The 26,597-nt window shown below is 40.1% G+C and overlaps 1 protein-coding gene across 2 annotated transcripts in view; it reads left to right on the top strand.

The window, feature by feature from the left end:
* Window positions 1-26,597, top strand: part of LOC123310549 (tyrosine-protein phosphatase 10D) — a 488,577-nt gene that overhangs the window by 156,900 nt on the left and 305,080 nt on the right. For both annotated transcript variants that reach the window (XM_044894063.1, XM_044894062.1), the window contains exons 3-5: window positions 2,835-3,119; window positions 3,202-3,577; window positions 21,969-22,156. In XM_044894063.1, the coding sequence (XP_044749998.1) occupies window positions 2,835-3,119; window positions 3,202-3,577; window positions 21,969-22,156 (849 nt within the window). The remainder of the gene's footprint in view (window positions 1-2,834; window positions 3,120-3,201; window positions 3,578-21,968; window positions 22,157-26,597) is intronic.

Below are 26,597 nucleotides of genomic sequence, written 5' to 3'. Positions count from 1 at the left end.
TTGAGATTTTGTGTTGCGGAATTCAGGTTGGTATTGTGAATGAACATTGATCTATAGACCTATTATATGTGAATCTATGCACTTGCCAAAGGTTATTTGAATTTTGTAGAGCTGTAATGGCCGTTTGCACCGTTTGTCTAAACAACGATTATATTCTTAAACAACGTTTAATTCCTTAACCGGGTTGCACCGTTCCTAAACGTTGATTATAAGGCCCTTAAACGTTGTTTGAACTAATCGCAGAAATTTGCTCGATTAAAGCTCGATTAAAACGTTGATTGAAGTAACACTTCAAATTCGATTGACAACTGTGTTTTCTATTTGTGTCGATATAAAATTCGAATTAATAATGGATAATTTGGAAGATGAGATATTACTTGATGATAATCTTGATGCACTTGGCAATATCGAATTTGGATTTCCCAGATATTTTCCCCGTACAAGAAATTTTTCGAAAGAATGTACCTCACTTTTTTCAGAAGATTTCGTTCAACGAAAGAAACCGTGTTATTTTTTTGCCATGTATGGAGAATGATTTGGAATTTAATAATTAGTTATATTATACATATATAGATATTTCAGGAATAATATTGTTGACCCAATAAATCAATTGCTACCTACATTGCGGTTTTATGCTAGTGCTGGTCAGTTGGCTTCTATTGATAATTTTATAAATGTAGATGTATCGAAAGTATCAAGAATTATTGCTGCAGTTTCATTAGCAATTGGTAAATTATATTCCGAATTCATTACAATGACCAAAGATGAGGATATAGTGCAAATTCAACAGTCCTTTCACAAGAAGGCTCTTTTTCCTCGAGTAATAGGATGTGTTGATGTTATCCATGTTCGCACTTCAAATATTCAAAACACAACACCAAAACTCCAAAAGAAATGTTCAAATTTCCCACCTTGACAACAGAAGTTTAGTCAGAAAACCTTGACTTCTTTTTCTTTTTAAATTATCTTCTATGATGTGCTTGGCTGAAATTTTGAATTTTTTATGGTGTGAGTGGTGTTGCCAAACCTATCAATGATTAAAGTAAACAACGATTATGATTCCACGGTGCAAACCGTCAACCGCTAAGCAACGTTTAAATATTAAACGTCGATTAGTTTAACCATGGTTACCAGCGAAACGGTGCAAACGGGCATTAATGTTCTTAATTTAATCGTACAAATTGGAAACATAGTTGTGTCAATTTTGAATGCCGATTAAAATGCTGTAAATTTGAATATTCCTTATTTTCATATACTTTTGTAGTTTATTTTAATATATTCTAGTTTTGTGATTGAAAGTACAGAAATTTTTGGAAATCTTTTGTGACCCCTACTGGGATGTCAATCATTCTCGAATGGACTATAGATCGAATGATGTCGTTCGCCATAGTGTGGACGCGACTTATGGCCGTTTGCACCGTTTGTCTAAACAACGATTATATTCTTAAACAACGTTTAATTCCTCAACCGGGTTGCACCGTTCCTAAACGTTGATTATAAGGCCCTTAAACGTTGTTTAAACTAATCGCAGAAATTTGCTCGATTAAAACGTTGATTGAAGTAATACTTCAAATTTGATTGACAACTGTGTTTTCTATTTGTGTCGATATAAAATTCGAATTAATAATGGATGATTTGGAAGATGAGATATTACTTGATGATGACATTGATGCACTTGGCAATATCGAATTTGGATTCCCCAGATATTTTTCCCGTAGAAGAAATTATTTCGAAAGAATGGACCTCACTTTTTTCAGAAGATTTCGTTCAACGAAAGAAACCGTGTTATTTTTTTGCCATACATGGAGAATGATTTGGAATTTAATAATTAGTTGTATTATACATATATAGATATTTCAGGAATAATATTGTTGACCCAATAAATCAATTGCTACCTACATTGCGGTTTTATGCTAGTCCTGGTCAGTTGGCTTCTGTTGATAATTTCATAAATGTAGATGTATCGAAAGTATCAAGAATTATTGCTGCAGTTTCAGTAGCAATTGATAAATTATATTCCGAGTTCATTACAATGACCAAAGATGAGGATATAGTGCAAATTCAACAGTCCTTTCACAAGAAGGCTCTTTTTCCTCGAGTAATAGGATGTGTTGATGCTATCCATATTCGCACTTCAAATATTCAAAACAACACCGAAACTCCAAAAGAAATGTTCAATTTTCCCACCTTGACAACAGAAGTTTAGTCAGAAAACCTTGACTTCTTTTTCTTTTTAAATTATCTTCTATGATGTGCTTGGCTGAAATTTTGAATTTTTTATGATGTGAGTGGTGTTGCCAAACCTATCAATGATTAAAGTAAACAACGATTATGATTCTACGGTGCAAACCGTCAACCGCTAAGCAACGTTTAAATATTAAACGTCGATTATTTTAACCATGGTTACCAGCGAAACGGTGCAAACGGGCATTAACGTCCTACGCTTGTCGCGTATATTTGCATTGGCGTTCAAAGTAGTTGTCAAGTTTGCACGTCGTCTGGAGTCTGAATTACATAGAAAATGGAAAATAAAATTAATTAATTAAACACAAAAGTAAATTCCTTTAGATGAAGATATTAGTTGGGGGTACTAGTGCACATGTGCACTTATGGAGCAGCCGCCACTGTGCGGTGTTATCAGTGTATTCTCCTATCCATAGAAGTATGTAAATGTGTGTTTGACTCACTACGTAATGAACATAGTGATTTTGCAGCGGGATGTTAGACTATCTCCACGTTTTTCTCAAAATGATACCGCAATGTGAACAAATTGTATCTTGGAATAAATACTTTCTTCATAAATGCAAAATAAGAAAAAAACCTTTTTTTTGCAGTTCCCGATCCTCCGTCCAACCTGTCCGTGTCTGTAAGAAACGGAAAAACAGCTATAATATCTTGGAGCCCACCAATGCACGGTAGCTACTCGAGTTTCAAACTCAAAATTAACCCACTTAACAATTTTTTGGATCAAAAGACGCAGCCCCTGGTGATAGAAAACGTGCAAACAATATCGTATGCCGTCAGAGACTTGACAGCGGGGGCCACATATCAAGTACATGCATTCACAGTGTTCGAAAACAAAGAGAGCGCTGCATACACTTCCAGAAATTTCACAACCAGTAGGTATCAGACGAACAGTAGTCGACAATGAAATTTGATCGATGTCAAATCGAACCAGCCATTAAAATGAGCGTTTTTCAGAACCAAATACACCTGGAAAGTTTATCGTTTGGTTCAGGAACGAAACAACTCTGTTGGTGCTTTGGCAGCCACCATACCCTCCAGCTATTTACACTCATTATAAAGTATCAATAGTCCCTCCTGATGCTATAGAAAGCATTCTATATGTGGAAAAGGAAGGTGAACCTCCAGGACCGGCCCAGGCAGCTTTCAAGGGCCTTGTGCCGGGTCGTGCCTACAACATATCAGTGCAAACTATGTCGGAAGATGAGATTTCAGCTCCAACAACCGCATCCTACAGAACAGTACCATTGAGACCTTCCAGAGTTGTGTATGATAAAAATTTGGTGACCCCGTACTCATTCGTAGTTCATTGGGAAAAACCCAATGGCAAAAGGTGAGGAATAAATTTCATTAATTCAGTTATAAAAAAATATTACTCTTGTGAATAAAACCATTGAGTACTCAACCACATAGTTCCCAGAGTGGCAATTCAATTCAAGTAAGTTAACCCAAAATAAGTTTTAGTTCCTAATTTCATTTATAGGCATCGCTACTCGAATTTCAAATTCCAAAACATTCTGTAACGTGCGTTTCTCGGAGAAGCCTTAATCTCGAGCGCCAGCTATTCTTTTCAATAGGAAGAATAGCAAACCTACCAGGGTAGCTGCTAGCCAGAGACAGAGCTCGGTGTTGTCTAGGGTAGTAGCGACAACGAAGAAGTCAAAATCGAACTATGTAAATGTTTATTCACAACTTCGGAAACTAATCACATGTCAAAGGGAGATATGTGTGATATAAAATATGAGTGATTCTATCAGTGAAAATACATTCGGGAAATCTTATCCGGTCACGAGCACTTTATGAAATTTATACCGGGTGTAGTGAAAAATTAACGGTTCAATAAAAATGCGCCAACCAGAACTGACGAATGCTAAGGACTTGCTATACGGTATCGGTGTGTAGTTGTATTTCTCCGGGAATGAAACACAATAAGGGCGGATCTGTTCGAGACTTTTATTCGCTGCCCCAAGGGTTAACACGCCATGACTGACAGCGAAGAAAATGTCTATTTTTAGCGCAACTACGGGATTTCACTGACTACTTGCGGTATCTCTTATTCTCTGCCCCAAGGGTTAACACGCCATGACTGACAGAAAAGAAGAGATTTCGGATTTAACACTTATGACGCGGACAGGGGGGTTGACGGAACTTTCCCTTCAGTACCCCAAGGGTTAACACGCCATGACTGATAGCGAAGGGAAAAGTCAGACTCGCGAAACAGGGTAAAGAACGATAAAATACAACAGGAAACGATACAGTACAGCAGTGTCAAAGTTAAAGAAGTAACGGCGTAGGTCTAACAAAGAAACTGAACGGTACAGACGGGGACCTACCTCCTTTGTTTCAAGCACTCGAAACTCAAAGGATTTAAAAAAGAAAAACTAAAAAAAATTAATTCTAAGCACTGATGCAAATAACACAAAATGATTATTCTCAACGGCGAAAGTACTACGGAAAATCAACTGAATTTATACTAGAAGTTAGAAACCACGTTAGAAAGCGAAATAATACTCAAGCGAAAGGAAAGCACAGAAGTAAAATTCAAAAGTCAGCCGACGAACTGAAGTAACAGTCGAAAAGTCGAAAAGTCCGTCGCGGGGGGAAAATTTGCTTTTATAGGCATATCCCCTCTCACGGTAAAAATCTGAAAATTCCAGAATGCGACAAGAATGAAAAACGTCGTCAGCTCCGGTTTATCGCATATCAACAGATGAAAAACGTCGAAATCTTCAGCGGCATGTAAGAAAAACAACGTGAAATACAGATAAGCGGTTTTTTTACATTTACTCTGCCTGTCGGAATGAACGTACGGAATATTCGAGAATTAAAATATTTTCAAAGACGGAAATTTAAAACGAAAAAATTCACTAAGATGAACTCCAATTTTCCTCAGAAAACTGGGGTTCATTACACCCCCTGCATCTCGGAAGAAATTAACTTACGATGAAATAGTGAGCTTAATTTCACGACTCTATCTATCCCTAGAAATAATGACCCTACTTTCGCGCGCGCCACCTATAAATGCACGTGACCAGATCACAAGTACAGATTACAGAGTAGAACTTATCACAAGTACCTATTCCTCTCTATGGTTGGCAAGGGTAGTTCCAATGCGCACGCAGAAATGTCAGCGTCAGTCACGTCGGCGCAGGTCTCCGCCATCTTGTCAAGAACTTTGTTCAGCGTTCCGTGGATAAATGGTGTATAACAGTGGAAAATCTTCTTTCTCTATGTGGAAATTCATCTTCATCGCTGGTCGGAAGCGTGCCATGCTTCATCCCTCCGGTGAGTACCTAATTTAACTGTGTTTGGCGGGTGTTTGAATTCCATCGTGGTTTTGTAGGTTACCCAGGAATCGTGGGAGCTGCAACAGGTGGAAAGCCTCCAACAGCTCGACGTGGGGGCTCAATGGACCGGTTCACCCCTTTCGACCTGGCCATACGGATGTTGGGACTCTCGGAGCCGGCAGGAGACTTGCAGGTGGGTAATTTCTAACAATAAACTCTCCAATCTTCATCGTTCCTCGTGGTCAACTTTTCTTCTCGGAACGGTTTTCTCTGTACTCTGTTTTCAGGTAGACGGTGTTTTCTTCAGGTAAACAGTGTTAAATTGACGGTACAGTAATTTCGATTCGGTTCAGGACAGAAATTGGTTAGATCTATTGGATTAATAGACGGATATACTCAGTTGCAAGGTGAAACAGTATCCTTTATTGGTATTCCTTACATAAGTAACAGATTTTTCGGACAGTTTTAACAGGTTTGATTTATAATTGCATGTTGAACAGATGAAAATCTGTAGATACAATATTTCGGTCAACGGTGGTGCATGTACGGAATTTGAACGGAATTGTAACGGTGTAGTCGGTTATAATTATGCTGAATAACGTGCTTCAGATTTACGAGATTTCTCCTTGCAGGTGGCCTTGGTTTCTTGGACAGGCACAGAGGGCTAACTCCCTACTGACTAACATGCGGAACCTGTTCAACTTCTTCCGGGGTGGTTCTATCCGCTGATTCCTGGAGATAGACTGTCTGGATGCACTGGTTCTGGTTGATCGAGCAACTACAGTTATTCAGATAAACAGGCAAACGGAAAATAACAACATAATCGGTAACAGAAAAAAATAACGGATTTCCTCCTTTTAGAGGTTATTTCTATAGAACGGTTAACGGATCATGACAATAATATATCTTATGCATGAAATGGTTTTAAATCTTTAATGTGTATGTTAGTAATTTTTCTACCCTCTGTATCTTTCAGGTCATAGACGACAGGTGAAACAACTTTAACGACGGTAAACGGTCCGGAAAACTTCGGAGCCAACTTGGCGGCGAAACTGTCAACGGCAGAGGATAAAGGACGGTCCCGGCGTAGAACTTTATCTCCCACATGGTATCGGATTTCTCTTCGTCGAAGATTGTAGTGGTGAGCCTGTTGTTGGAAGGCACGGTACAGTTTAGTACGGACGAACTCATAAGCCTCCTGGAGATGTTTGATCTGTTGAGTACGGTAAGTCATGTCTCTATTTTCTTCTCCTGTACGGTTGGATTCTCCGTTCATTTCATTATTGTGGGGGTTTGTCGAATAAATTGCCCTCGGGATTTCTAGTTCCCTTCCATAATTCAAAAATGCCGGTGTGAATCCAGTAGACTCCTGTTTAGCGGTGTTGATGGCAAACGTTAACTCTCCTATCTTTTCATCCCAGGTTCGTTGATCGGCTTCACAAAACTGTGCTATCATAGTCTTCAGGGTACGGTTAGCTCTTTCTACAGGGTTGCACTGAGGAGTATACGGTGGTGTGAAACGGTGAGCGATGTTCAGCTCTCGGAGACTGTTCTTGAATAGTCTGCTGTCAAATTGTACTCCATTGTCGGATATTACTATTTTTGGGCAACCGTATTTCAGTATGACTTGTTCGTAGAGGGCCGAATAAACAGTTTTGGCGGTGGCTTTCCGCAACGGACGACACTCTACCCACTTTGTGAACCGGTCTTGCATTACCACGATGTAGGAGTTTCCCTTTTTTGACCGTGGCAATGGTCCAACTATGTCCGTGGATACTTCTTTGAACGGCGCATCCGCCATTCGGTGTGGTTGCATCTTACCAGGGGTTTTCTGTTGTGAAACTTTGTACTTTTGGCACGATGTGCAGTTCCTCACGTATTTCGCAATGTCTCTAAACATCCCTGGCCAGTAATAATTTCTGGCTATCCGTGCAATCGTCTTAGCAATCCCCATGTGACCTGCTAGTTCTGAGTCGTGGTTTTCCTGCAGTACTCCTGTTCGCTGTTCGGATGGTACACAGAGTTTCCAGGGTTGGCCGGTTCCATCTTCTGTGAAGTCGGATGAGTCCCAGAAATGTCGCAACAGTTTTCCATTTTCAACGGCGTAGTCAGGAAAATTTGTTGGGTCTTTTTCCACCTCCTGTAACTTCTTGTTGTACCATTTGCACTGAGTTGTTTCTATCTCGGATAAACATACGGAATCTAGGGACGGCAACGGGTTTCGGGACAGGCTGTCGGCTACTTTGTTCATCGATCCTTTACGGTACTGGACTTCGAAGTCGAATTGCTGAAGGAAAACGGCCCATCGAGCAATTCTTCCGGACGGCGACTTGATGGAGTTAAGCCATTTCAGACTCATGTGATCGGAAATTACTGTGAAATGGAATCCTTCTAGGTACGGTCGCAGTTTCTCTATGGAAAATACTATGGCGAGACATTCCTTTTCTGACACGGAGTAATTTTTCTCTGCGGGGTTTAGTGTTCGGCTCACATAGGCGATTACTCTCTCTTCTCCATCGATCACTTGTGTTAGGGCACCTCCAAGGCCCATGTCACTGGCGTCAGTTTGCAGAACGAACGGTTGGGTGAAGTCTGGACAAGCCAGTATCGGAGATTCTGTGAGTTTTTGTTTCAGAAGCTCGAAGGCCTTCTGCTGGTCTTCTCCCCATTTCCAACGGTGTTTCTTCTGCAGTAATCGAGTCAACGGAGAAACTAAATCGGAGAAGTTCTCTATGAAACGACGGTACCAGCTGGCAACTCCAAGGAATCGACGAAGTTCTCGGACGGTTTTCGGTATTGGTAAAGACACTATCGAAGACACTTTGTCGGGATCGGTACAGATGCCATCGGAGGTGACGACATGTCCAAGGTATTTTAGGGATTTTCGCACAAAGTCACACTTGTCGGGGTTGAGACGAAGATTAGCTTCTCTCAACCGTCGGAATACTTCTCTCAAGTTTTCCAGGTGCTCCTCGAAAGTTTCCCCCAGGACAACTATATCGTCCAGGTAAGCGAACGCTTCCGGTTCCATTTCTGGGCCAATGACGGTGTCTAGGAACTTCTGGAAGGTGGCTGGGCTTGCATGTAAACCGAACGGCATCACGGTGAATTGGAACAGACCTCTTCCGGGGACGGTAAATGCAGTAATCGGACGGCTCTCCTTTGCTAATGGTATCTGCCAGTATCCTTGTTTCAGGTCCAGTGTGGAGATGTACTTCGCTTTTCGGAGTTTGTCCAGAATCCCAGAAATGTACGGCAACGGGTATGCATCTTTCACAGACACTTGGTTAACAGCACGGAAGTCGATGCAGAAACGGTACTTTCCGTCTTTCTTCTTGACCAATACAACAGGTGAACTCCACGGTGACTTGGAGGGTTCAATCACTCCCTCAGCCAACATACGGTCCACTTCCTGATTGAAGATCTCCTGCATTTTCGGATTTAGGGGTCGGTACCGTTGTTTGATCGGTTCGGTGCCCGGTTTCAGTTTGATCTTGTGTTCAATCAGGTCGGTTGTACCATACAGGTCTTCGAACTTCTTTAATTCCTCGGTCAGAAATGCCTCCAGTTCTTGTTTCTGAGATTCTGTCAGTTCCAATAGGTGTTCTTCGGCGGTGTGAACTTCTGCGGTGATTTCGACGGGAGTCATCGGCTTCGAGATCAGTCGGCCTTCCAGGAAGCACTCGGCGGTACTAAGATTCACGGAAAACTTGAAAGTCGACAGAACATCCATCCCCAGAATAATGTCTACCGGTAAGCTTGGCACCAGTAAGAATTTCAAATCAGGCAGTGTGTAGTCGGAAATTTGCACGGTGGTGGTGTACAGTTTCGGCGTGACGGTGGTTTTTCCGTTCGCTATTACTGCAAAACTGTTGTGCATTGTTTGTCCTGTGATTCCCTTACTTTCACACTGATCGGATACGGCCTGACTGCAAAAACTCCTGGTCGCTCCTGTATCTATCAGTGCTCGGAAGTGTTCGCCGGCTATTTTGACCTCTATTAACGGTCGGTTATCATTACAGGTGGTCGGTGTCAGTGGAGTCAAGATTCCGGGAGATGTGGTCGACTCCGTCTCCAATCTCCCCTTTAGTTTTCCGAACACGGGCAGTCTCGTGAGAGAATGTTCTCCCTCTGACATCGCGAACAGAAAATTTTCGGTGGCCTGCGACATTCCCGACGCATGTGGCCATATCCACCACATCGGAAACACTGTGTCTGGAAGGACACTCTCCTCCCTGATGATGATTGGGTCCGGTCAGCGTGGCTATTTTCGGCTCGACGACGGGGTGGCGGTGTTGAATTTCCGGATCGACCTTCGGACCTGTTTCCAGAAATTTGACGGTGTGATTCCTGTTGCTGGACTATTGATTCTCTGGATCTGAGCGGCTTCGGACGGCTTTCCCCCGGCGGAGAAAGTCGTGTCTGGTTGGCTGGTGTCGGCGGGATTGATTTCCTATGATCAGTTGTTTGTACCTGTTCTCCGGTATCCACAGAAAAACTCGCCTGATATCGGTTCAGTTGGCGGGGAGTGTACGTTAGGTGAGGTTCCTCCACGAAACCTGGTTTTGAGGGTGGCCGGGTGTACTGGCTCATCTGCCACTGGACCAGTTCAAAAACTTTTCCCTTACGGAGAAGTTCATCATACGTCTTGGTCTCCTGGAAGGCCAAGGCCTGTTGTAAGGGCGGAATCAACCTCTGTCGGATAAGTCGGATCTGCTCCACCTCGGATGGTTTGGTATAGGTAAGTTTCTGGAATAAGTTCTGCATCCGGGTAACATACAGAAGCAGCTTTTCTTCTGGGCCCTGTGTTCTCCTTTTTATTTCCTCTAACAGATTCTCCTCGTAGTTGACAGGCAGAAACGCTTCTTTCAGTTGGTTGCTGAAATCTTCCCAGTCCTCGAAAGTACCTCTCCTGGGAATAAACCAATCTCTCGCATCCTTTCGTAGTAATTCATAAACTGATTCGAAAACTTGTTCCAAGGACACTTTACGGGATTCAGCCAGCCTCTCCACTTCCTCAAGGAATCCGGTCACACTTCCAGTGCCATCAAAGGAAATGTTCCACTTGTGTACAGGGACAGTCGGTATTGTTGATCGGGACTCCGGTTCTGATCTGGCAGGTGTTGTGATGACTGGTCGGTCAGAACTTATCCACGGTGCAGGTAAGTGTGGAAAAGACACCCTTCGGGTAGAATTAATCCATCTACCCTGTGTCAGACCCTCAGGTGTTGTTGTTCTACAGTCCTGTGACTGCGTGAGAGGTATCGCTGGTAACTGTCGCAGTAATGCTCTACATGTCTGTCGTGTTTCATTCATGACCTCTTCTAATGTTGGATTCCTTACAGGTGTTCCAGTATGTGAGACATCGACCGCTACAGGAGGATCGACACCATCTCCCAAGTCGATAAGCGATGGCTCTCGGAGCCCTGAAATCCGTTCCGGTTGGATCGGTGACACACCAGGTGAACTGGGCACCTCCACATCTAAGAGGGACCTCTGATGTCGGTTAGATGGCTGCGGCTGTTCACAATTACTCTTCTGACGTAGCTCCTCTAGTGTTTCCAACGCCTTAGCTGTAGTTGCCTTCATTTGTCCAACTAGTTGTAACTGTGTTGTGTCTGCAGTAACAATAAAGTCCAGCCTTCCTTGTATGTGTATTAATCGGGTGTAAATTCGTGAAAATTCGTTAGCTGCATTCTCATGATTGAAGTTCTGAAGGGATTCCACCAAATCGGTGAGTTTATTTTGGCAAATCTCAATTTCGGAGGCGGGATTCAATGATGTTGGGGGTAATAGAGGTTCATTAGATTGAAGTACTTGTCGTAACAGACTCCGTTTAGTCATCACGGTACCCGGTATCGATTGTCCTCTCAGTTGTAATTCGTATGTAAGTTCATCACTGAGTAACCGATTCACATCCATGTTCGACATATTATTTTCAACTAAGTCCGATTCAGAACGCACCAATCTTTCACACTCGGTAGGTCTTTCACAATCTGTTTAAGTTCTAAGTCCAACCCGGTGAGTTAATCGTTAGCTAACCTACTCACTTAAGTTCGAAGTGGGTATCGGTGTAACCCCAAAAAAAAAAAGTCTAAGTCCCGGTGTATCAAAAAAAAAAAAAAAAAATTCAAGTCCCGGCGCACCAAAATAATCTAAGTCCCGATGTATCACACTAAAAATTTTACAAGTCCAACGTTACTCGAAAAAAAATGTCAATCAGTCCCACCAAAGTTCGAAAATATTCGCGAAATACCGCACACACTCGCAAGTCGTCTCGTATAGTCCGGAAAATTTCCCGAAATTCGAATCGCACCAGAACGCACAGGTTAATTTCCAAACAGTTTTTCAAGTTCAATATTCGGAAAATAAATCGCAATAATCGAATTTCAGTTTTCAGAAAAATCAGAAATAATTGGTAAGTTTCAACAGTACAAGTCAAAAGAAAATAATTGCAGGTAAACAAGTTATCAACAGGGTAATAGGTGATTCACTATTAAACTGATAGGTGAATAAAACCTATTAAATTTTACCAATTGTGACAATAAATTTTCAATGTTCGGAAATTCACTCACCTTCAATACGAAATTAAAACAGTTCAATTCAATAAATCAGAAATAATAAGAAATCGGAAATAATTTTCACTGATATAACGGCGCAACAACAGTTCAGTTTTCAATAACTCAATAAAGTAATCGGCAAAAGGAATAATCACAAATTAATTAAATTATTTCCAATAGGTTTCAACAATAGGAAAATTTTCAGAATATAGTCCAATTCAATTCACAGTATAACAGTTCAATACAGAGTGGCAGGTAATAAAACACAGATCAAGTTTATTTTTCACAGTTCTCGGTTCAAGAAATAGTTACTCACTGTTCTTAGGTTTTACTCACTGTTTCGGGAATTCACTCACTGTCCGGTTAAAGTTTCTCACCTCTGTTGTTTCCTACTGGATTTTGCACTGTCCCTGCTCGGGCGCCATTTTTGTAACGTGCGTTTCTCGGAGAAGCCTTAATCTCGAGCGCCAGCTATTCTTTTCAATAGGAAGAATAGCAAACCTACCAGGGTAGCTGCTAGCCAGAGACAGAGCTCGGTGTTGTCTAGGGTAGTAGCGACAACGAAGAAGTCAAAATCGAACTATGTAAATGTTTATTCACAACTTCGGAAACTAATCACATGTCAAAGGGAGATATGTGTGATATAAAATATGAGTGATTCTATCAGTGAAAATACATTCGGGAAATCTTATCCGGTCACGAGCACTTTATGAAATTTATACCGGGTGTAGTGAAAAATTAACGGTTCAATAAAAATGCGCCAACCAGAACTGACGAATGCTAAGGACTTGCTATACGGTATCGGTGTGTAGTTGTATTTCTCCGGGAATGAAACACAATAAGGGCGGATCTGTTCGAGACTTTTATTCGCTGCCCCAAGGGTTAACACGCCATGACTGACAGCGAAGAAAATGTCTATTTTTAGCGCAACTACGGGATTTCACTGACTACTTGCGGTATCTCTTATTCTCTGCCCCAAGGGTTAACACGCCATGACTGACAGAAAAGAAGAGATTTCGGATTTAACACTTATGACGCGGACAGGGGGGTTGACGGAACTTTCCCTTCAGTACCCCAAGGGTTAACACGCCATGACTGATAGCGAAGGGAAAAGTCAGACTCGCGAAACAGGGTAAAGAACGATAAAATACAACAGGAAACGATACAGTACAGCAGTGTCAAAGTTAAAGAAGTAACGGCGTAGGTCTAACAAAGAAACTGAACGGTACAGACGGGGACCTACCTCCTTTGTTTCAAGCACTCGAAACTCAAAGGATTTAAAAAAGAAAAACTAAAAAAAATTAATTCTAAGCACTGATGCAAATAACACAAAATGATTATTCTCAACGGCGAAAGTACTACGGAAAATCAACTGAATTTATACTAGAAGTTAGAAACCACGTTAGAAAGCGAAATAATACTCAAGCGAAAGGAAAGCACTGAAGTAAAATTCAAAAGTCAGCCGACGAACTGAAGTAACAGTCGAAAAGTCGAAAAGTCCGTCGCGGGGGGAAAATTTGCTTTTATAGGCATATCCCCTCTCACGGTAAAAATCTGAAAATTCCAGAATGCGACAAGAATGAAAAACGTCGTCAGCTCCGGTTTATCGCATATCAACAGATGAAAAACGTCGAAATCTTCAGCGGCATGTAAGAAAAACAACGTGAAATACAGATAAGCGGTTTTTTTACATTTACTCTGCCTGTCGGAATGAACGTACGGAATATTCGAGAATTAAAATATTTTCAAAGACGGAAATTTAAAACGAAAAAATTCACTAAGATGAACTCCAATTTTCCTCAGAAAACTGGGGTTCATTACAATTCCTTCATTGGATATCTATCTGTGGCAGAGCTGTGGCCAAGCATCGTGCTTAGTTCTCGAAGTCTTGTTGTGCTAGCGAGTATTTTTCAAAAAGAGTGCTTACTGCTCAGTAATTAGCACCAAAATGGTCGCAATACTTCTGTTAGAAATAGGTCGAAATCTTGTCGAAACACGAATAAGCGAACTTAGCGTTTTCACCCTGAGAACATAACATGTAGGTATTGATACCAGAGTGCATCAAATATATTGAAATTTTGGACTATTTGATGAAGAATTCGCAGTCGGAATCAATAACGTCCTCAAAAATCTACTGAAAAAAGTGACGGAGTAGGCATAGGTCAAGTACAATACACCGGATTTTGCTCATATTGATTACGAAGTTCTACATGTGAATTATTTTCTCAATGAAACAGATCCGAATGGATTGAAACCTATTAGCTAGTTGTGAAGTACCGATACGAACACTTGTTCATATTTCAGTCGGAATCGTATCATTACAAAATATGAGGGAAGCTTCAGAATTCGTTCGGCAGAAAGCACTCCTGTTTAGCAAAAACATAATATTATTGTAACGTTTTCTTCGCTTAATTAAAACGTCCAACTTATTGAAATTATTTATTTACACTTAATACATTTATAATTCACAAACTAACTATGACACAACTATTTATTTCCACTCGTATTTATTTCCACTAGTCGCTTGCACTGTGAACTATATCTGTACTTGTACTTGCCTACCTGCTCCTCCGCTGGGCTTATATAGGCGCCGGAAACATTCAGGTACCTTCGCGAACCTTTCGCGAATCTTCCAGAAGGAAGCGACCGCCCTGGTTCTCGAAAGGTCCGACCGCAAGGGCCGGACTGGTTACACTGTCCCCTCCTTAAGCCTGTTCTGTCCCAGAACAGATTTAGTGAATTTCTCCGAGGACCGTGGCGAAACTTGCAGTCATCACCATTCCTACAGTAGCCATTCTGATGGAAGTAGCACTCCACAGTTTTTCCAGGCTCCCTGGCCTGCTTTGGGTTGAAACTGCACACCAGGATCCGTATACCAGTCCCCTGAAATACCACCTCCAGCATGCTTCGCACAACTCGCCAATTCAGCTGGTCCAATCCACAACCGAGCTTGGGAACAGCTAATTTCCTAACTCCAAAGCGTTGAAGGTCTTCTTTCAAGCTATGCAGTGCCGTCCATAGATTTTGATAGGTTGGCTTCTGATAGGAATGTTGCTTTGTGACTAAGTAATAAATGAACCGACCTTCAGCCTTCAATTTCAAAACTTTTCCGATTCTTGGCTGCTGTCGCAATAGTTGTTCCTCACGTCCAAATTTATTTCTGAATACTCTGGCTATTCCTTCGCTCATACGAAGGTCCTCCGCTACGCAATGAGCGAGAGAGTATTCCTCAGACACGGTAAAGAGATCTTGATGTACTTCCTGTGTAACGCCGAACCGTGCAACGCGTGTCTCACCATAACAATCCATAAACTTCTGGTAATCGCTGCTTCCTTGCATCGGGGCTTCCACAAGACGTACCTCTTCTTTGTCCTGCGCGTACGGGGCTAATCGGTTGAAATGGACAACTTTTGGTTTTCCTCTGGGGAGCTTCCTTATCCGGTAAACTACATCATTTATCCTCTTGATTATTTCATACGGTCCCTCCCACTGTCTCTGCAGCTTTGGTGAAAAACCTTTCCTCCTTTGTGGATTATGTAGCCACACCAGATCTCCAGTGGTGAATCCACCTTCAATAGCCTTGATGTCGTAGCGCATTTTCATTCGGTCACTTGCTTGCTGCATTTGATTGCGTACCTTGTCATGAATGTAATCCAGCTTGTTCCTTAATTTACTAACGTAGTCCTCCCCGGCTACGTCTTCTCCAGGCTTACATCCAAACTCTAAGTCGCAAGGCAGCCTTATTTCTCGGCCGAACATTATACTGGATGGGGTTTCCTTGGTTGATTCTTGAACCGAAGATCTGTATGCCATGGTGAATAGATGTAAATATTCATCCCAATCCCGCTGGTGATCAGAAACTACTTTGGCTAGATGTTTTCCCATGGTCCGATTCATTCGTTCCACCATGCCGTCTGATTGTGGATGAAGAGGTGTAGTCCTTGTTTTGTGAATCCCTAATTTGCTGCATAATTCTTGGAATAACTTCGATTCAAAATTTCGGCCTTGATCACAATGCAGCTCCAGAGGTATTCCAAATCTGCAGAAGAATTCTCTGACCAATTTATCAGCTACCGTACTTGCCTCTTGATTAGGAATACCGTAGGCTTCCACCCATTTCGTGAAATAGTCCATCGCTACCAAAATGTACTTGTTTCCATGGTCTGTTTCGGGAAAGGGGCCAGCGATGTCGATAGCTACTCGTTCCATGGGGGATCCGACGTTATATTGCCTCATTGGCGCTTTTCCTTTACCATAAGGTCCGTTAGCAGCAGCACAAACCTTGCATCTTCTACACCAATCTTTAACGTCCCTCTTACAATTTGGCCAATAGAATCGCTGCCTGACTTTTTCCAATGTCTTGGTTATCCCGAAATGTCCACCTGAAGTTCCGTTATGTAGTCTGGTCAGAGTGTCTGTCACACGGCTCTTCGGCACAATCAACTGAAGTCTCTGCTCAGTTCCATCTTCATTTTCCCAACAACGTTTCAGAAGACCTCCATCAATCTTCAGCGTTTCCCATTGTGCCCAATACGACTTCACATTCTGGCTCAGTCTGGATACTTCTTCCCAAGTAGGTCGTTATCTTCCTCTTGTGCTCTTTGAATTTCTTCAGGTAGCCAGTCGTCTTCGATTACGGTGGTCCGCCTTAAATCGATCTTTTCTTCCAGACGCGAACAATGGCTGCAATTCTGGGGACACTCAATGGTTTTGGTCGAGCCATTGTCTACCACAGCGACTCCTTTTTCCAATTCTGGACAGTTTCGCTTAAAATGCCCACTTTTGTTGCAGTTCCAGCACACAGCATCCTTTTTCCTAACTTGTGATATTCTGCGGATTTCTTCTCTGACAATGTCCTGAATAGATCGGTCTGTGTCTTGGACTTGTCTTACACGAAGGTGTCCTCTATGTGAAGCTTGCTTTGCTGCCTCAATTTCTAAAGCCTGGGCTAAGGCATCATCAATGGTTCTAGGGCGTGCTAGTCTCAGGGCTTGTTGTATTTCACAATCCTTTATCCCATCCACGAATGTCTGGATTGATAGCTGTTCCAGGAAGCTATCTGGAGCAGATGGATAAGCCAGCCTGACTAATCTCGCCACATCAGCTTCAAACTCCTGGAGATTTTCCCCTGTTTTCTGCACTCGGTTCTTTATTTGTGCATGGTATACTTGTTGTAAATGAGCATCACCATATCTCATCTGAAGTTTCGATGTAAGAACTTCGTAACAGGCTTGTTCACTCTCCGGGATCGTCTGCAGAATGTTGAGTGCCTCTCCTCGTAGAGCTATTATTAATGCCGTGGCTTTTTCGTTATCGTTCCAATTGTTCGCCAGCGCAGCAGCTTCAAACTGTTTTTGGTATGTCGACCAGGGTATTTTTCCATCAAAAGTTGGAGGCTTGATCTTCATTCTACTACCTTCGCCGTCATTTTCCGCTTTCGCTGTGCTCTAGGGTGTTGAAGCCAGAATATCTGTTCTGTTTGACATTCTTTTCAAGGAATCTATGAACTTGGAATGATGTTCAATTATTCCTGCCATTTCTTCAAACTTTCCGTTAACCTTGTCAAACTTTTCATCAACTTCGTCAAATTTTCTACTCACTATATCGAATCTCTCGTCCACTTTATCGAATTTTTCATTTATGGTTTCCAGTTTCTCATCCAATTTGTCTGTAAGTTGACTCACCACATCATTACAATTCTCCCTAATCTGGTCCATTTTCTCATTTAATTTCTCATCAATTTTCTCATTTAATCTTCTGGAATTTTCTTCCATTTGTTCATTCAACTTACATGAGTTCTCGTCCATTTTCTCATTCAATTTTCGAGAATTTTCTTCCATTTGTTCATTCAACTTACATGAGTTCTCGTCCATTTTCTCATTCAACTTACAAGAGTTCTCGTCCATTTTCTCATTCAGTTTTCGAGAATTTTCTTCCATTCTTTCGTTCATCTTACTCAAAAAGTCCATTACCGCTTGAGTCTCCATTGCGTTCTGTAATCTTGTGGTCACTGGCATGAACAAATAACCGAAAATATTTATTTAATTCGAGCGATGTTTCACCTCACACGTGACACCAATGTAACGTTTTCTTCGCTTAATTAAAACGTCCAACTTATTGAAATTATTTATTTACACTTAATACATTTATAATTCACAAACTAACTATGACACAACTATTTATTTCCACTCGTATTTATTTCCACTAGTCGCTTGCACTGTGAACTATATCTGTACTTGTACTTGCCTACCTGCTCCTCCGCTGGGCTTATATAGGCGCCGGAAACATTCAGGTACCTTCGCGAACCTTTCGCGAATCTTCCAGAAGGAAGCGACCGCCCTAGTTCTCGAAAGGTCCGACCGCAAGGGCCGGACTGGTTACATTATTTTAAAACCAAGTATCAATCTCCAATTTGGTCAAATCACCATTCTTGAAAATATTTGAAAAATAGAAAGAGTAGAAATAGGTATGAAAACTTTTTCATGTCAGCAAAAGTACGGTAAAACGGAAAGAATTATAAAATAAACGAATTCTGAAAATATAATAATATAATATAAGAGGTACGATCTTTCCCAATAACATAGATTGATCATTCGCACACTGCTATCGTTGTACCTCTTATGACAATATTACGGTTTTCCCTAAACATATTTCGGCTGTCAGGGCTTATTATACGTTTCGGTGAAATAATTTCTTTTTGAAACGAAGCAAAAATTGGCTTTGTTACATAAGGTAGATTTATTTTTTCATTTTAGTTCATTGATGCTCTTTTAGCACTTCTGATTTTTTTAGATATCTTCATTGATTGTATTTGTAATAATATAATATGAAATGACGATGGCAATTTAGCTAGTTCAATTCAGATCGTAGCACTTGTTGATATTCAGACCAGCGGGTGGTATGCATCTGAATTAATTCTTATAATAATAATAATAGATAATTCAAGTATCTACGCATCAAACAGGCAAGAAAAATCAATCAGAGCCAGATGAAGAAAGAAGGAGTTCACGGGAAGATTGAGAAGGATAATGAGAACTGGTCTTAACAGCAAGAATCTGATCAAAGAGATTAATATCTACGTTTGCTCGGCGCTGAGCTGGTCATTCGGTATCATCTCTTGGACCACCCTCTATTTAGCAGCCTTACAGAGAAAAATAAGAACGATGCTGACAAAACACAATATACATCACCCAAAAAGCTCAATAAAACGGACATAGCTGTCACTTCACCTTCGAAGGAGAGGTTTTTCCAAACCGTATGTCTCAGAAAATTGAAGGAACAAGGATGCTTCGTCAGAACTTCATCGAGTTGTTTGTGTTGCTGATGGTTCTATTCCCTTGGAACTACAACAGGACCACTTGGGAACCGTCTAACACTATGCAGGAACTGATTGGCACATTTTTGCGTAGAAGGAACCAGAACGAGGTCATGTCGTCGTCGTCATGTCTGCGTAGAACTACTGATTGATTGCCGGAAGGTTGTTTCCCAAGAAGGAGGACTTCATTCTCGCCATCCAAGATCAGGTGATTCCAACAAGGAATTACATGACATATATACAGGGCGAGTCTTTGAATCGTAAAAATATTTTAACAGTAGATTCTTGAGGTAAAAAGAAACACTTTTTTCCTGAACCATTTCTTCCGATTCAGCCCTGATAAAAAGATATAGCCATTTTAGGTTTCATAATGAGTAGTGCCACCCCTAGTAAAACAAAATAATATTCAGAATAACGAGCTAATTCCGAGATACTACACATCTGTGGATCTTTGTTGTTGCATTCGGTCAAAGTACCAAATTATTCGAATTTCCTACATATTTTTTATTTTTGAACGTCAAATTGCTCGGAAACTATATTTTAAAATTCATTTCTTTGGATAAAACCGTTTGGAAGAACTATAAAAATAATATTTTTTATGTTTTTCACCAACCTGTATCTTTTAATCCGAGCCGATTCGGAAAAAGTGGTAACGGAAAAAAGTTCTTCTTTGGACCTCAAGAATCTATTGTAAAATATTTGTACCAGTCAAAGACTCACCCTGTATATGCTATGGTGTATATGAGTATGATGTTAAAAAATAATAATTTATTGTAAAGAGAGAAATAATAAAAGTTTATAACAACACAAAAATGAGAATATAATAATTTTAATACAATGGTTGTGCATTACTCTGTGGAATTGAGATTAAGGCTTCAGGCGTTGCTAGAGAAGCTTCTTCATCCTCAAAATTTGAATGTCGGAAATATAAAACTTTGTCGTAGATAAAGAGTTAATTGTTGCAGATAATGTATCCTTTTTGAATAAGGCACAAAATGTCTGCCGCAGTTCTCTAGGGAAAAGCTGAAACATCCATTTCGTGCTCTGCTGAATATTTCAACATCAAAGATTCGAGGGTGAATCCGGCCGAGCACGTGAATGGGTTTTGAAAGGTACGTACGCCAAAACAAAGGCGTACGCTACTGTTTGTGACTGGAGTTGACCAGATGATCAGTTGCAAAGATCTTTTCAAGAAAAACCGCATACTTTCATTTCATGCTCCCATGTACTAGTATTCCTTATCCTACATGGAAACAAAAATCGCATTTCAAAAACACGACCACGATATCCAAAAATGGATTTGTGACAACAAGATATCGTTTATAGACAGGCACCAAAATACGCTCATTAGTAAGCACCCCAACAAAATGTCATCAGTGTGGAGCACCTTTCAAGAGGACCAGCAAATCTCTAAATGACAGATAATATCTTTTATTTTATATCGATCAAATCTAGTCATTTGCATGAATATTTATTGTCTGTAGTTTTCTGTAAGCATTAATTCTAAGTTGTTTCAAACAATCTGTATGAGTATAAGTACCACCAAATATTTCAAGATGTATAGAGAGAGAGAGAACTGTTCTTCATTGTCATAGACAATAGCCATCGACGTTGATCCTTCACCTCTGTAAATTGTATGTACAGCATATTCAAAAAAAAAAAATTATTAACATCAACATTAACAATCACTCATAAATTTCCCTCTATTTGTCTTAGTTTCGTAAGAGGGGTTGATTTAGTAAATTTTCTTGTTGGATTGTTGACGGGATCTTCACGATATCTGGCATCTCTTTCAGTCTGTTATAGAATCTTGAGTTAAGGAACTGAAGTCTGTCCGAAATAGGTTGTATCTTCGTTTTTGCATATAACAGTTAGTTGGATGGATTGTGCAATCCATTGTGGGGATGTCTCATTTTTGATATGGTTCTTAGTGGTTTTCTTTCTGCTGTTTCTATATTTTGAATAGCTGGATTTCTGCAACTAATCAAAATTGGATGGGCATACACCCAAATTGGTCTGCATATTGACTTGTAAATTTTGGCGGCATTTTTAACAGAAAGACCTTGGTTTCCGATTACAAGTTCGGGGAAATGCTTTTCCCTGGATGTTGCTTTTTTTTCATTTGTTTAGTGTGTTCGTTAAAATTCATTTTATTGTCTACATAGACTCCAAGGTATTTTGCCTATTGTGGATGTTTTTGCTCACTATTTATGAATATTGTTGGAGAGTTGCTTGATATTTTTTATGATTGGAGATTATGAACTGGATTTTATTTCAATCTCCAAGAAGTGCGGAAACATATTTCTATATTTCTCATTAGTTCTTGCTTTATACATTTCTTCAACTTCTTCTCGTGGGATATCAAAAGAGTGTAGTCTTCATACTGTAGAACATATTGCAGTGGGCTATTAGGGTTAAATATGTCCGAACAGCACGATGATGCATATATATATATATATATAAGAATAAGATTATTAGCCTTATAAGTATAGATTGTTGTTGAAAACAATATACATATACAGATTTAGTTCAGTTGGTTATAAATTGTTTTTTTCTTTATAGTGAATTCGATAGATACCAGATATCCTTAGGAACTGTCAGAAAGCTACCTCCTGTAACCAGGCTCAAAAACGAGTCAACCTATTGGGAATTCAAGGACAATCTAGAACCAGGAAGGACCTATTCTGTTATAGTCAAAACTGTATCTGGAAAAGTGACGTCTTGGCCTGCATCCAACGAAGTGACTTTAAGTATGTGAATGTTATTTTTATGGGTCAAGTAACAATAATTCGATTTTTAACACAGATCTCCTGATCTGTAAACTTATAGAAACTTTTGCAATTTTTAATTTCCTAATAATATGACTTCTATATCAGTTTTGGCTGATGGGTAAAAAATTTCCTTCTTTGTACAATTTTACACAAAGTATACTTAAAATTAGTGAGCATTCTCTATGGTCACTTACAGTGAAAAAAAGCTTTATCATTGATAATGAACGAAGATAGAAATAAGTAACTTCTCTATCATGAAAATAATAATTATAACTTGATATCTTCAGAATGAATCGCTTTTTATAGATAATTGGGACCTCAAGTACTTTTTCGGATCAATTTTCCCCTCATTCGCCCTTTTAGTGAGGGTAGTACCATCAACAGAATCACAACTTATTATTATTATATTGTATCAATATTACAAGCAATGAGAATGTTCTTTTCTTTAAGCTCATTTTCGTATTAATTAATTATCGTGATGAGGACCTGTCCATTGACAGTTTCTTCTCAAAACTCTTTCAGGTCTGCTGGCCATTTTCGTTTGAGTCTCCTACTGTGCTGAGGTTCGGTCAGTGGGTGTATCAGGATGTCCCTCAAGTCTTGCGTGGTGTTTATCGCTTTCATTCTTTATGATGTCCTTCACGTAGGAAATGTTCAAGTCATCGTGTAAGGTCTCATTGGAAACATACCATGGTGCATCTGCTATCATCCTAAGAAGTTTGGACTGACTTCTTTGGATTATTTTAATATTTGATATCTCATATCTCCCCATATCTCGATACCATAAGTCCAAATTGGATTTATGATGGTTTTATATATCAGTAATTTGTTGTTGTTGTTGTAATTTGTTGATACGGACATGTGAATCGGATGGGGAACGAACGAATACCGAAGCAATTGATGGAATGGCAACCTGTGGAGAAGAGAAAAAGAGGACGCCCAAGAAAGACCTGGGGGGAAGGAGTTAAAAAGGCAATTAGTGCAAGAGAATTGAACGAGGCACTGGTACACAACCGAGAGGAATGGAAGAGGGTTATCGGACAACGTCGCAAAACGTTATAAACCGACATATATATATATATATATATAATTTGTTGTCTATTGCCAGTTTTGATCTTCTTCCCATGAGCCAGTGCAATTCTTTAACTTTGAGATCTATTTGTTTACGTTTTTTGATGACGTGTTCTTTTCAGGTTAGTCTCTTGTCCATGTGCATGCCCAGGTATTTTACTGTGGGAGATTCAGGTATTTGTGTATGGTTTATATGCACTGGGGGACATTTGCCCTTTCTTAATGTGATGTGTTGTATAGATTTCGTCTCGTTGATCTTGATTCTCCATTTACTTAACCATTTTTGTATCTCATCCAGGTGGTTCTGCAGCATGTGAGAAGCTTCTACAGGATTTTCGTCGCTTGACAAGACAGCGGTGTCGTCTGCAAATGTTCCCATTACAGTATGTGGATTGGTTGGTTAACTACGTGGCTTAGTCTATGTGCTTGCTGCACTGTTGAGTGAGAGAGTGAGAGTTGTTGAGAGAAAAATTCCCGAAAATCAGTTGAACAGAAAAAGAAGGTAACAAAAACAACAACTTCTGAACAAAAAATTCAGGAAGTAGCGAAGATCCAACCTACAGAGCAGGAAAAGAAGAGGGAGACTCCAAAACCCGTCCAGAAAAAAGAAGGACAGAAAAAGCTTACAATGAAACAAGCTGTGAACAGTCAACAGGAGAAGAAAAAGATATCTGAATCAGCCGATGATTTAGATATCTTCACGGAAAAAATTTTCAACAAGATAATGTTGAAAATTGAGAGGGAAATGGAGAAAAAACTCCAAGCATTATTCAGTAAACTGAATTAATGGACCTTACGGATATTAGGAAGAAATCCCTCAAGATAATCTGGTGGAACATAAACGGGATCAACACTCGGAAAGCCGAGATAGAACAAATAATATCAGAAAGACAACCTGATATTATAGCCCTACAGGAAACAAGAATAAACCGGAACAGAAGACTGAATTTCATGAATTATGAAACATATAGATGTGACAGAATTACAAACACCGGAGGAGGAGTAGCAATATTGGTGAGAACAGATCTGAAACACTACTTTAAAAGTAGATCCGACGAAACACAAGGAAAAACAGAAAATGTGACGATTGTTGCCGAATTAAATCGGCAAAGAGTCGAAATAACCTCGGCGTATAAGCCATCACAAAACAATCTATTGGAAGAAGAGATAAACAACATGTTGGAAGGATCAAACCCGAAAATCTCCATCGGAGATTTCAACTGTAAATCCCCATTATGGAATAGCATAACAGAGAATAGAAATGGCAAAAAACTCAAGGATTTCGCCGAAAAACAAAATGCCATAGTTATTGGACCAGAGCTACCGACATATCTTGCTTTTGGAAGAGGAATACCAGATGTAATAGATATCGCGATATTGAAAAATATAACTCAAGAATTCTCGATTGAAACTTTGGAAGATGGAACCTCAAACCACAATCCCGTGGAATTGACAATTGGAGAAGAACCAAGAGAAAAACTGCTGGAAATGAGAGAATATACCAATTGGACTAAATACAGCCATTTAATACAATCGGAAATAACAGAAATTCCAACAATAAACACTCCAGACGATCTGGAATGTGCGGTTGATAAACTGGAAGAGATTATATTGAAAGCTTACGAAAAAAGCACGAGAAGAGTGAAGAGACCAGCTCCAAGTCATCCGCATGGCGATACGCCTAAAGAAGTAAAAGATCTTATACAAGAAAATCGAAGACTCAGAAGAATATATAGGATGAACAAAAATGATCTAAATAGAAGGAACCTCAACCGACATAGCCAAGTTCTGAAAAATGCCCTGAAAGATCTAAGAACAAGCAGATGGAACAAAAGGGTTCAAGAACTGAATACAATCGATCATTCTGCATGGAGAATGCAAAAAAGCCTACGAGGAGAAAAGACTAAAATTCCACCCCTACACGGAGAAAGGGGAATGGCTTATACCAATACTGATAAGGCAGATGCATTGGCGGACTCGATCGAACGAGAATCGAGAATAAATTACAGGATAGACGACGATAATGAAGATTTGGAAGAACTGGTTGAAGAAAATGATGAAGAAATGGATGAATTACCAACGGCTGCTGAAATAGACAAGCCAACATCGCCAAATGAAATCAGGGAAATAATTAGAAGTTTGAAGAAGAGGAAAGCTCCCGGAAGCGATAAAATAACGAATGTTATGTTAAAGAAATTACCTAGAAAAGGTATAGCCGCTCTAACTAATATCGCGAATGGAATTATGAGGACAGAACACTACCCAGAAAAATGGAAAACAGCAGAAGTCATAGTATTCAATAAACCATTCAAAGAGAAGAAGTTTCCACAAAACTACAGACCGATAAGTCTACTGTCGGCTTTAGGAAAAGTAGTAGAAAGAATTATCGCAACGAGGCTAAATGAGGAAACCGAAAATCTGAAACTAATTCCACCAGAACAGTTCGGATTCAGAAGAGAGCATTCAACAGAACAACAATTATTAAGGCTCACAGAGTACATAACAGAGGGATTCCAAAATAAACAAGCTACAGGTCTTGTTTTACTAGACGTCGCTTTCGACAGAGTATGGCATGAAGGATTAATATATAAGATGAGATGTGCTTGATATTCGATCAAAATATGCAAGTTGATACGGAATTATCTCAAAAATAGAAGATTTTACGTGAAAGTGGGAGGAGAATGCTCCTCAACAAGAGATATAGAGGCTGGAGTACCCCAAGGATCAGTACTTGGGCTACTTCTGTACAACATATACATCCACGATATTCCGAAAAATCCAAGAACCATGCTAACGTTATATGCTGACGACACAGGCATAGCAACTCGACACCGAAATCCTGAAATAATAGAACGAGTTCTACAAGAGTCGATTTACGAAACAAATGACTGGTGCATAAAGTGGAAAATCAAGCTCAATGGACAAAAGAGCCAAGCAATATTACTACAGAAGAGAAGACTGCGACCCACAACGAAACTGGATGTTGACGGCGAAGAAATCGACTGGAAAAATGAAGCCAAATATTTAGGAATAACACTTGACAAAGGACTTACTTGGAAAAGTCATATCAAACAAGCAATCAACAAAACGAAAGCAGCGATGAATAGACTCTATCCTCTGATAGGAAGAAGAAGCCACATGTCGAAAGAGACAAAATTGAAAATAATCAAAGCCGTTGCTAGGCCTCAACTGACTTATGGATCAGTTGCCTGGGGTTTCGCGAGAAAGAGCCATATCAAAAGAATTCAGGCCACTGAAAACAAGCTGCTACGATGTGCAATAGATGCACCTTGGTTTGTCAGGAATAGACAGATTTATAAGGACCTGAAATGGGAAACCATAACGGAAT

This window comes from Coccinella septempunctata, chromosome 3 (genome assembly GCF_907165205.1).
Source record: "Coccinella septempunctata chromosome 3, icCocSept1.1, whole genome shotgun sequence".
Taxonomy (NCBI): domain Eukaryota; kingdom Metazoa; phylum Arthropoda; class Insecta; order Coleoptera; family Coccinellidae; genus Coccinella; species Coccinella septempunctata.
Note: the sequence above shows the minus strand (reverse complement) of the source record. Positions and strands in the feature narration are given on the sequence as shown.